This window comes from Gekko japonicus, unplaced genomic scaffold (assembly GCF_001447785.1).
Source record: "Gekko japonicus isolate JY-2015 unplaced genomic scaffold, Gekko_japonicus_V1.1 scaffold93, whole genome shotgun sequence".
Taxonomy (NCBI): Eukaryota; Metazoa; Chordata; class Lepidosauria; order Squamata; family Gekkonidae; genus Gekko; species Gekko japonicus.
Genome location: NW_015160838.1, coordinates 1,635,097 through 1,647,886, shown reverse-complemented (window position 1 = coordinate 1,647,886; position 12,790 = coordinate 1,635,097). Strand labels below are relative to the sequence as shown.

Sequence of the window (12,790 nt, the reverse complement as noted above, 5' to 3'; positions counted from 1 at the left end):
TAGCTTCTGAGATCTGACAAGGTTGGGCAGTCCTGGGCTATCCAGGACAGGGAGGCAGTCTTTACCTCTTTGTGAATCTACAGAGTCATATTTCGTATGCAGAAACATTCAACCTGTCTGTTGTCATGTTTTTGAGCCAGTTTGGTGTAGTGGTTAAGTGTGCGGACTCTAATCTGGGAGAACCAAATTTGATTCCCCACTCCTCCACTTGCACCTGCTGGATGACCATGGGCAAGCCATAGTTCTGGCACAGCTGTTCTTGAAAAAGAGCAGTTCCTGTCAGAGCTCTCTCAGGCCCACCTACCTCACAGGGTGTCTGTTGTTCGGAGGGGAAGGGAAAGGAGATTGTAAGCCACTCTGAGACTCCTTTGGGTAGTGAAGGGCGGGGTATAAATCCAATCTCTTCTTCTTCTTTTGCTGCTTCTGTGATGGGCACAAGCAACCTCCTTGGCTGTTAGCTATAGCAACAATCTAGGGACTGGGAGGACGCTGTAAGGAATTGCACAAAGGGGGAAACAGTTTAGAAATCACCCCCGAGAATGTAGGGACCCTACATAGTCTGTGGGTGGCCTGCTTTTGTAATTGCCATGGGGGCCAGCTGCCTTGCTATTAGGATACCATGGTGCTTTTCATGATCCTAGAGTGCAATCCACACCGTAGTATTTGGACTGACATAATATTAAGGCAGCCATTGCTCCTGATCACACTGGCAGGAAGCAGAAGATGAGTTTGTCACTGTCTGCCTAGTCCCTCGTTCTACGGTTTTGATTTGAATGAGGGTCACTCAGGCTGAGTCATCTGTTCTCTATATGCTAGATTTATTGTTAACTTACCATTAAATTGATACACAGTGCTGGTATTACAGTGCATATTAAGATCCAGCCACAGTGGGACTGCAAACAAAATGAATGCATGAAAGACATGCATTTTTGTGTTAAGGTTCCTGTCCCCAAGGATTTTTGTGTTAAGATTCCCGAGTGTGTGTTATGGCTTCTTCTGGTAGGGTTTCCCATAAATGGATTTTTGGGTGACCTGTTCATGATGCAAAACCGTAAAGCTGTGTCAGTAGACTATTTCCAGATTAATGATGAGGCGTCTGTCAGCACAGCTGCATGTTTTTCTTTCCTTCATCTTAACAGGCTTCTGAAGGCTCTTGCCAGCCGTCTTGGCGGTGCTTTGAGTGCTGAAAGCATTGACAAACGTAATCTGAGATGATGCTTCCTGGGCTAGCGACGCTGAATATGCCTCCACAGAGTTAAACTTATAAAACATGTATAACCCATTTCTGTTCCATGCTCTTTGCCAAGCTTAATGAGAATCACCCTCACCTCAAATCCCCCTTTCCTTTCAATGGTGCTCTTTGTTTTAATCGAATAATGTTCCTAGCCAAGAGTACAGTACAAAATCTCAAGTGTTGTCTGCATTCTAGAGAGATTCTCAGCACATTCAAAGCTTCTCTTCCTCTCTCCTTTTTCACAGGCTCTGATTGGCAGCTTGGAAGGGTCTGGTGATATTGTGTCTGTGTCTTGTACCGAAAACGAGATTTTTCTTTTAAGGGGAGACCGAGATATCATAAGGCTCTCAAGCAGACCTGAAGGGCTGGCGTCAATAGGTTTGCACACATTTATTTATTTGTTTATTACTTTCAATTTGTATCCTGCCTTGCCGGGCAAACTGTCTCAAGGCAGCGTACAGACAGATTAAAATACAATAAAACAATAATATGCAATAAAATTCACATAAACAACAATTACATAAAGTGCTGGTACATACAGATGGTGGTTCCTATGATGTAATCCAATACGAGAAGGCAATAACCAGTGTTGCAACCTATAAAGTGGTCCGAAGGCAGTATCCAGCGTTGTGTCATAAGGACCATAGCACGTTCAGTTCCGATGACTCATTTAGCAGTGGCGGCTCCTAATTGAAAGCATGGTGGAAGAGCTCCATTTTACAGGCCCTGCAGAACTGTAAAAAGTCCCACAGGGCCCTGATGTCTTCTGGGAGCTCGTTCCACCAGAGTGGAGCCACCACTGAGAAGGCCCTGGCTCTAGTGGTGGCCAATCTGATGTCTTTCGGACCAGGGAGAGTCAGGCGATTTTGTGACCCTGACCTCAGTGCTCTCTGGGGAACATATGGGGAAAGGTGGTCCCTCAGGTAAACAGGCCCCCTGCCATATAGGGCTTTAAAGGTCAGAACCAGCACCTTGAAATGAATCCACTATGATATTGGCAGCCAGTGCAGTGCCTTCAGCACAGGCTGGATGTGATCTCGTATAGAGAGACCCATCAGGAGCCTGGATGCCGCATTTTGCACATGTTACATTTATAGCATATGTAAAGTGACTGGTGTGTGGTGACCATTCATATCCAGAGGCAGCAAACCTCTGAATACCATCTCTGGGAGGCAGCCGTGTGGAAAGGCCTTGGCCTCTATGCCCTGTTTGTTTGGCCCTCTAGGGATAGCAGTTCGCTGCTATGTGAAACCATACACTGGACTAGATGGGACCATGTTGTAACTCGAGATCAGGCAGCTCGCTCTTAACCAGTGATTTCAGTTTATTAGAACAGAGCACAGAGAACACACACAACGCCATAGAACAACCCCAACTTATATACAGTTTGGAACAGGCTAAACCACACCCCTATAACAGTAAGGTCCAATCATGAGTGAGCACTTAGGACCAATAGATTTTGTTCCCGCCAAAAGTCATAGTCTTTCTTGATTGGTCCATTGCACAAGGCAGCCAATCAGGCTGTCGATTTTAGGATACTGAGAGTCTATGGAGGTTGTGACTGAAGCTCAGGCTCATTCACATAACATAATACATAACAGACCACTGGTCCAGTTCAGCAGTCAGCAGGGTCTCCTTATGTCCTTATTTTTTTAAAAAGTTTGTGTGCACGCACGTGCACCTGGAAGTCATAGCCACCTCTGGTGACTGACCCCTACTGGGGGCCTGGAGGATATTTTGAGAGGTGGCTGAATAATCCTTACCCCTGTCTTCCCGACTGCTGTTATTCCAAGGAGGTCTCCCATCCAAGTACTTGCTGGAGTCAACCCTGATTAGCTTCCAAGATTTTATGAGATCTGGCTTGCCTGGGCTGTCCAGGTCAGGGCCTTATGTCCTTATACTTTAAATGGATTCAGATAACTAGTTGACTCCTTCATGGATACAGGTCCCTGTTGACTGCTGTTTTCTCTTCTCTGATTATGTTGAATTTAATCATATTTTGAAAGGGAGAATGGGGTGATTGATCTCAAACCATTCTTGGTCAGCTGTAGGATTCTTGCAGTGTATGCACATGATCTTGGATCCCAAAAAAACTATGCGTGAAGTTCTGTTTGCGCATGGGGGCTTTCCTACCCCTGCTCCTTCATCTGCAATTCTTTGAGTTCCTCAGAAGGCAGCGCTTGAAGTTCAGTGGACTTTCCAGAAGAAACAGGCATTGTGGCATAAGACACTGTAGGTGGGGAGGGAAGAGAATTCGCAGAACCCTCCTTCCCTTGCACGAGAAATGCCTTCTTATTATTTATTTTTATTTATACTTATATTTATACCCCGCCCACCCTGTAAACAGACTCTGGGTGGCTTACAGAGGAGTATCTTTGGATCCAAAACATGGTGTTGAACACTCATGGGCTAAGCAATGAAACTGATAGGTACCAGACTTAAAACATTTATAAAGGCATCTCTTTGCATAACCTGGTTTAAAGTATCCACTGTGACTTGTGGTCACTGGTTGTAGGCCATATACATTCTTGGAAATGTTGCTTTTCAGGCCATGCTGTCCAGTGACAGACTCTCTGTTAGGAAGGCATCTAATTCTTCCCTTTCTGGCTGTTTTGTTTAATAAGGATCATAAATGTCCTGTTGCTGAGAGATCGTAGGGCATTTGGCCAGTTGCTGATAACACACAATTCTCATTCAGTAATCCAACATAGGTTGTAAGGATATGTTTGGAATGAACAACAGAGGCAACTCATAATTCATCACCTTCTTTGCCTCTGTCTTGAAGGATTAGATACGTCTCAACACAGACACGTCCCACTAAAACAAAGCAGCAGAACGAGTCTTTCACTAGTGTGAAAATGGCTGTGTTCACTCACTTGATCACAATGGAAGATTACACCCAATTGTCAGTATAAATTAATCTAGGGTTGGTTTTTAGTGATTAAAGGAGACACTTTTTTAAAAAAGCAACTTAAAATTTGGAGTATTCAGCATAACCTGGTTTGTAGTCAAATTCTGTAGCTCTTGGAAGAATTGGTTTGGCTTTAACACAAGGTGTTAGTTCTTTGGTGGTATTCCCTTTACCTGAATTTTTCTCATTTCTCAAGAAAACACATACTTCAAAGTACCTCTTCTTTATTGGAATGTCTTACAGAAATTCCCCATTTAGTCAGACACTTGCTAGCCAGATGCTTCCATGAAACATACAGTGGTTATGTCAACAGCCCTCAACCACTTGCGTGTGTGTTTGTGTATTTGCATGTGTTGCATGTTTGTCTCCATCAGCTGGCATTCTGAGGATACTGCCTTCAAGTGCAGCAGGTCCTGTTTCACTTGCACGACTTGTAGCTACTGATAGACACAACCACTATGCCTTTTTCTAATCCTTTTTTTTAAAAAACCTTTTTCAGTTTCGGGTCCCTGCCACATCTTGTGGTGGCCTGTATAGGCTGCATCTATGGCTGCATATTTCCCCCCCTATTTACTATGAATCTCCAGCCCATCATTTTAATAGAATGATCCTGGATTCTAGTGTTGTGAACAAGAAAGACAGTTTCCGGCCTATCCATTTTGTGTACCCAATTCATAATTTTTATTGACCTCTGTCGCCTTTTTAATGCCATCTGTCCTCCAAGGAGTTTGGGGTACCATGTGTTCTCCGTCTCCTTTTTTATCCTCACAACAAACTTGTGGGGCAGGTTTGATCATGTGTGTGTGTGAGAGAGAGAGAGGTTCAAGTTCACCCTCTGTACTTCCATGGTTCCCAGCTCCCTTTGTAATCTCTTGTTTATAAATTTTCAAAAGTATCATGTGCCAACTAACATTATAATTACTACTCTCATGTAAATCTGCACTTTACCCCTCTCATATAGTCCAAAGACGAGAGCCAAAGGGAAGGAGGCTAAGAGGGGCCGGTGTACTTCAAAGAGGGATTGTGGAGCTGTCAAAAAGGAGCTGGAGTTTGTGATACATGCTTATGCGCATGGGTGACAGACAAAAAAAAGATGCCACCATAATCTGAACAATCAACCATGGGCTGAGCTCATGGTGAAGCCACTTCAGGGTGGCTGCAGATTGCGTCAAGCTTTCAGTGTGACTGCAGCCAAAAAGATCAGACCAATAGTCCCCCTAGTCCAGCATCCTGTCTCACACAGTGGCCAACCAGTTCCTCTGGACAGCCACCTACAGGTCATAGAGGCCAAGGCCTTCCCCTGATGTTGCCTTTTGGCTCTGGAATTCAGAGGTTTAGAGCCTCTGAATATGGAGGTTCCCCTCAACCACCACAGCTAATAGTAATTGATAGACTTATCCTTCATGAATCTATCTAATCCCCTTTTAAAGCTGCTTATTCCTGTGGCCATCACTACATCCTCTGGCAGTGAATTTCCTCATACCAATCTCCCACTGGTTGTCAGATTATGACCAGGTTGATGGGGGAAGACATACAGGTATCTTTCTGGTACCTATATATTCCCCCTGTGGGGGGGGGAAAGAGGTCTGGGGAAAATACAGGGGGAAAGGATTAAGCACTCCCTCCCCACCATGACCCCAATCCTAAACTGCCGTTTTAAACAACATCATAAAAGATTCCAGTCACAGGCATTATTTAATTAAACATTTGTTTTCAGCCCCTTCTCCCATAATAATAATAATAATAATAATAATAATAATAATAATAATAATAATAATAATAATAATAATACCAGTAGCACCTTTTAAGACTAACAAACTTTCTTGTAGCATAAGTTTTCAAGAAACACAGCTCTCTTTGTCTGGATCTGTTTCTTAGGACACACTAGACATTTCAGGTGCTGACTACCTAGTAGCCAAGATGTATAGACAAAGAGGGAGGAAAACAGAAAGGGTGGGGTTGGGAGGGAGAGGAGAGGGAGGGAGCTTCATTTGCTCAGCTGTCACTGCTTGCCCAGTCACAGAAACAGTACTCAAGGGGGCAATTGGGGACAATTGAGGGGGCTTTGAGGAAGTCTCTGTCATTTCCTAGTGACTGTCTTTCAAAGTCATTCTGAAACGGGCCTAAAAAACCCCCCTCCTTGCTAGTTTTGTTTCTTTGTTTTTGCAGAATAGCCCAGTTTACTAAGTCCAGGTTGACCCAGTATATGTGTGTGTGTGGGGGGGGAATGCCCCTTCTCTAATATTTATTGAAAGAGGGTTTTGTGTTTTGCAAACCTATGCTTTGCAGAATGCATTAATATGTATATTTACAAAGGTGGGGGGTTTCCAGGGACTGCTCCACACCAAGCATAATCCATTCCTGAGGTCCTGGGATGTGTACATTGGATTTCTTGAATTCAAGTTGTACCAGTCCCCTATTTACACCAAAGGACTGAATCAGCATAAATCCAAAATATCTAGTTTAATAGTTAGTGGGAAATCTAGCATGTGGTACTGGTGGTGGGGAACACTGCATAGTTATCCAGTTTTCTATGCCTATTGATGCACGGGGTCAGCACCTCATCAATGGCTTGTCCATTAAATCTGGTGCCCATTTACACCTTTTTGGCTTAGAGATACCCATCTAGTGTAAGATTCAAATTCTGAGAAGATGGACTTCGTACTTCATTGCAGCAGTGTTGGAGTTGGGAGGAGCCACAGCTGCAGGTGATCCCCAGAATCTCCAGGTTTTTTGGGGGGGGGGGGTTGGAACAAGACTGAACCTTAAGAAGCAGGGATGGGAAAAACCTCTGACTTGGACCATGGAAAGCAGTTCCAGTGGAGATGTATCTCCAGTACGAGAAGACTAGAGAAGAATGCTTTATGCTGCTGCTGTTTAAATCACGGAAACACTTTTATAGCTTGCCAATATAGGTCAAAGTCAGGATTGCCCAAGGCTTTAAAAATGCACTTGTAGCCCTAACCTGGATAGTCCAGGCAAGCCCGATCTCATCAGATCTCAGAAGCTAAGCAGGGCTGACCCTGGTAGGTATTTGGAATGGGAGACCTCCAAAGAATACCAGGGCCGGGAGGCAGAGGCAGGCTATCAAGCCACTTCTCTGAACGTTCTCCATGCCTCAGTAGGAGTCACCAGAGGTCACCATGTCTTCCAGGCACAGGCAGGCACGCACGCGCACACAAATGCAAACAATACCCCCTCAAATGCAGTTGTTGCATATATTTTGTTTTTAATCCACCCTTAAATGACATTTCCTCAATCAGTTGACAGTGTTCTTTTTGCTTTCTCCCTTTTCTCACCCCCCCCACCTTTAATCTCCCAACTATACATGAGCTTAGAAAATGGATCCAGGAGAAATCCAAGCTCTCTGGAGAGCACGCCATGCTCGGAATATCAAGGTTTTACCGACAGTCCCCAGTCAACCAACGCAGACTCCCTCTCCATTGCTTCAAGCCTGATGAGCGGCGTTGTAGACCGCTCGGGGATGGATTCTCCCGACCAGGAAAGTCTGGACTCGCAGAGTGTGCTGGGGGAGGAGAACAGCCCTGAAATCTTCAGCATGCTTCAGTCTCCAGAGCTGATGGCTGCCCCGACCCCAGAGGGGAATGGCGAAGCTCCCGAGCTGCTGAAACTTTCTAATGGGGAGAACGAAGTAGGTGCGTTGCCTGCCACGGACTTCTCAGCTTCTGTCTCCCCCTTGCTGCTGCCTGGTGATCAAGGGGGTGGTGATGAGACTGAACAAAACAGGAGCCTTCCGCCCGAGCTTGCTGAAACCAAGTCCAAGCAGCCCTCCCAAGCTGAAGAGGATTATTCTGCCCTGTGCGAAACAGTAAATCAGCCAGGCCAACAAAGTATTGTGGATCTTCTAAAAGACACAGAGACTGTGAACGGAATGCTGGAAAATGGGATATCGTCCTCTCGTGTTGAGGAATCTTTGGGCTGGGAAACAGGGGCTGAGCCCCTCCCAGAGCAGAAATCCCAGCAGCCTCTGGTGTACGGAGTCCCCCCAAGCCCCCTTAATGATCTTCCTGCTGTTTCTAGGGACGAGCCATGTCACCAGGAGGATGCCTTACCTGGGCAGGACTTCAGGGAGGCATTCAGCCCTAAATGCAACACAAACACCGCCAGCGAATGGATAAGCAACGATGCTGGAGCTGAGAAATCGGCCTCGAGTGATGAAGAGGATATCTACAGGCACGGCCTGCCGTATTCGTCTTCGGAGACTAGTGTGGCAGATGCGGGGGGTTGCCTTGCTCCCCCGGAGAAAACCCAAGCAAGCGTAGAGGAAGGGATGCTTTTAAAGTCCGATCAGGTATGTTCTTGAACAAGCAGCTGCAGCACGACATACAGAAATAGGCTTTGTTACACCTTTTAAATGAAGTGGCTTGTGTTGAGCCAGTCTCCCTCTCCAGGCTGACCCGCCAGGAGGTCCCCAACCATCCCAGCTGGGCGCTGACTCACCTCGTTCTGTGTTAACAAGCATTTCCACCACCAGGTGGCCCAAATCCAGCCTTTGAAATGAAAAAGAAAAACAGAATGGCACCATGGAGGAGTAAGAGGGCCTGAGATATGGGAGGCTGTGGTTTTGAAGGAGAGGGTGTTGGACGTAGCATAGCGTGAAGGGAAATCCACCTGTTTCCTTAGCCAGGCAGCTTAACCAAGTACGGTTCTCTTAGCCAAGAACAGCACTCAGCCCCTCTGGTTTATGAATATTTCAGGATGACCCAACTTTGTTCTTTTGGTTAAATTGGTAGCTGAGGGTTTGAGAATGCTGATGGAATTCTGGAACTGCATGCTAGAAGGCCTCATTCCGTAACTGATGGTGGGTGTTCTGGTGGTGGTGGTGGAAGAAAGTACTGTCACGTCACAGCCAACTTAGGTGACCCAGTAGTGTTCTCAAGGAAAGAGACATTCAGAGGTAGTTTGCCATTGCCTGACTCTGTGTCGTGACCCTAGGCTTCCTTGGTGGCCTCCCATCCAAATTCTAACCAGGGCCAACCCTGCTTAGTTTCTGAGATCTGATAAGATCGGGCTTGCCTGAGCCATCCAGATCAGGGTTGGGTGTTCCAGCCCTGAGTTTCTCTACAAATCCTGCTCATGGCTATGAAAGCAAGTGCTGGGGGTCAGTGGTGGTAAAGGTAGAAGAATTTGAATCTGATATAAATGTAGTTTCCCCCAAAATTGTTGTATTACCAGATGAATGCAGTTCTCTGGCAGCCATCAAACAGGCACTGATATAAAACAAAAGCTTTAGACCAAGGGTGTACAGTGAATCATCTTTTGGGTTGCCTGAGGGGCCCCCCCCCAACAGATTTGGTTTGGCGTCTTAGCAGGAATTGCTGGACTTCTTGCTCAGTGGTGTTAAGTCAGCTGGGTGCCAATAAAGCTGCGCCCCAAGAGATTGTCAGCAAATATTAGCCGAGAGGTGCCAACATCTGGGATCCTTTTTTCCTATAAAACACAACAAAGCAGGGAGTCAGGTTTTAGATGGTGAAACTAAGTGGAGGTTGAAGGGTTAAACCTTTCCCTGCACAAACCTGAGGCAAATTGAGGTTGCAGAAACCTGTCCTTTGGTCTGCAGAAGGAGATGGTGATATTCATCTTGTCCGTTTGATCTGTAAGTGCTGCCACTCCCTGGTATCCCCAAACCCTCAAATTCACAGGGACAAGGCCTTCTGATGATATCAGGGGTGGGGGGAGTGTCTGGTGATGTCCCCATGTACCTATCAGGGTTGATTCTGGCCAATGTAACTGTTTTGAGTTGAACACCCTTCTTTAGATAGATGCATTGTCAGTGTATACTGTTAGCTTTCTTATACTGATAAAGACACCTCACTACCGTCTAACTCTCCAGTCTTTAGTTTGCAGAAAGCTGGATGGGCTACGCGGGTCCTGGCTATGGAATACTGAGCCTGGTTGTCTCCGATAAATACATCTGGTGCCTGGATTACAAAGGTGGCCTGTACTGTAGTGCTTTACCTAATGCCGGTCTGCGGTGGCAGAAGTTTGAGGAAAATGTCCAGCAGGTGGCAGTCTCCCCTTCAGGTGAGTTGGCTTTGCCTCTCTGCTTTCTGTACCTGGTCGGAAGATCGAATTTGCATGAAAGCTTCAACGCTGTTCCTTTAATATCGCTGCATCTTGGCTCTGTCCTTCGTTTTATGTCTCAGAGCACACGAGGTTAGCAGCTCCTTAGCCTTGACACGATTCTGAGCCATTTACAAAGCCTGATAACGTAACAAATGCCATTTCATTAAGTTTTTAAGATTTCCCATGTTGAAAATTAAATTCTTTGAGGCTGGGTGTATGGCTGCTGGAACCATGAAAAATACAACTGGAGACAGTGTGGCTAAGTTGCCTCCAAAGGAAAAGTGCTGTCATGCGTATGGAAGGTCACACCAGGTATTTCTTTTTGGGAGTCAGGAAAAAAGCAGTAAAGCTTTTTAGGACTGTACCAGGCTGCAGGTGGGGTTGGGCTGATTGGATATTTCAGAGCCCCCCTGGAACACACAAAAACACGAGACCCTTTCCCCCCATGCACACCGGCAGACTTAACAGAGCCAGTGTGATTGTAATGGTTAAGAGTGCCAGACTAGTATTTGGAAGCCCCAGGCTCGAATCCCTACTCATGCCATGGAAGTTTGCTGGGTGACCTGGGGCCAGTCACACACTCTCGGCCTAACCTACCTCACAGGGTTGTTGTGAGGATAAAATGGGAGGAGAGGAGAATGATGGGAGCTGTTTTGGTTCCCCGTTGGGGAGAAAGGTGGGGTATAAATGAATGAAAAAAACAAAAGTGGTTTGTTCTGCTTGCCTGCTTGTGTTTACGTAGAGTGAGATTTTTCTGTGGGGAAGTGTTCAGACCCACGATCTTTTTTCCATTCTTCAGCCTGGGTATAGTTCGGGGACAATTTTACCTCTCGATTCTGCTGGTTGTATAAACTGGCTCTCAGACCTCCCGTTTGAGTTATGTCTAATTTCTGTGGAAAATGCCATTAAAAGAAACTAGGATGTGTCTGCTTTAAATTTTAGCACTATACAGGATTTAATGCTGTGGCTAGGCTGTAGGCTGTATCCTATCTTTTTTTTTTTTAATCACATTTGGGATCTGTCTTTCTGTTCAATAGTGGCATTTAGGGATGCTCCTACTTAAAACAGGACAAGTCAGCTCCGACGACACCATCATCTGAAGCAGTAATGAAAGTAATCTGCTAAGTGGAAGTTGCTTTTGCTTTGTTTTGTGTTGGATTGGACCTACAGCGGTGCCTGAATCAGACCATTGGTCCTTCTGGCCTAGTATGGCCTGTTCTGATTGGCCACAGCACTCTTGGGCAGACGTCGCTTTCCCAACCCGTTTTGATGTTCTCTTATACTGGCTCCTGCATCTGTCTTGTGGCTGTTCTTTCAAACAGTGCGACTTTGTGTTGCCTCCCTTCCTCCATAGAGGCCCCTTTAAACTATAAAGCAACTAATGAGCTGAGCTAGAGCACGCAAAAAGGGGTCGGGCAGGGCCACGAAATGTGCTTCGTCTTGTTTACGTGCGTGTTCTTCCTCAGGGACTCTTCTCTGGAAGATTGAACAGAAAACCAATAAAGCCTTTGCCTGTGGGAAAGTCACCATAAAAGGGAAACGTCACTGGTATGAGGCTTTACCCCAGGCGGCATTTGTGTCTTTGAGTGACGACACAGCCTGGATTATCCGAACAAACGGTGACTTGTATCTACAAACAGGTACCCAACTGAGTGGTTGCTCTTTTCCTAAACATGTTTGTGTGTGTGTGTGTGTTTTCCCCAAACTGCTTTTCAGGCAATGGGGGTGTTCCTTGGCAAAGTGTTTTGGGGCTTCTTCTGCTAAGGCTGGTGATGGAAAGTGCCGTCAGGTCACAACTGGCTTCTGGCAACCCGTAGGGTTTAGAAGCTAAGACTTGGGCAGAGGTGGGTTGCTTTTGCCTGCCTCTGCATTAGCAACCTGTGACTTGCTTGGTGGTCTCTGTCCAAGTACTAACCGGGATGACCCTGCTTAGCTTTTTTAAAACATGAATTTTATTTCAATTTATAGAATTACAGACATATAATATGAACTATATTCATTTATGTTTTTAAAAAATCATACATTTACATACGTTATGTAGACCCTACTTAGATTTGATGAGGTCAGGGCAGCCGAAGACTGGTTTCCTGAAGGGCAAGCTTGCTGCCCATGCCAGTCTTTGACTTATTGGAACAAAGTTTGATTCCACTGGCAACTTTAAGACCAACAGAGCTTAATTCTGGGTATAAGCTTTTGTGTGCAGGCACACTTTTTCAGTATCAGTAGCTTATACCCAGAATTAAACTTCGGCCCCTGCCACACAGGGGGGAAAAGAAACATGCGGCGGCAGGATCACATAGATCCCCTGAGCAGCCGCGCAGTTTCTCCCTGGCACGATCAGATGCCGGGGGGGTCGGGAGCCTGGATTGCTCCAGACGACGGGCGCGGCGGTGATCCCACGGCCACGCTTGCTGCGGTGCTTCAGGTAAGTCCTCCTCTGTAGGAGGTTCTTTTTTGCAGCGGCTTTTCTGGGTTTAGGGACGGATTGGGGACGGGTGTGCGCCGCTTCCCAGATGTTGCGGTGAGATCGCGCCCGTTTGCTGCGCCCCCGATCTGTC

General features: G+C 46.1%; 1 protein-coding gene across 1 annotated transcript in view; it reads left to right on the top strand.

The window, feature by feature from the left end:
* The window catches only part of TECPR2 (tectonin beta-propeller repeat containing 2), an 82,412-nt gene that overhangs the window by 16,673 nt on the left and 52,949 nt on the right, over positions 1 to 12,790 (top strand). Inside the window, exons 7-12 of the mRNA XM_015418494.1 lie at positions 1,480 to 1,612; positions 2,460 to 2,514; positions 4,020 to 4,139; positions 7,479 to 8,457; positions 10,007 to 10,190; positions 11,699 to 11,858. Of these exons, the coding sequence (XP_015273980.1) occupies positions 1,480 to 1,612; positions 2,460 to 2,514; positions 4,020 to 4,139; positions 7,479 to 8,457; positions 10,007 to 10,190; positions 11,699 to 11,858 (1,631 nt within the window). The remainder of the gene's footprint in view (positions 1 to 1,479; positions 1,613 to 2,459; positions 2,515 to 4,019; positions 4,140 to 7,478; positions 8,458 to 10,006; positions 10,191 to 11,698; positions 11,859 to 12,790) is intronic.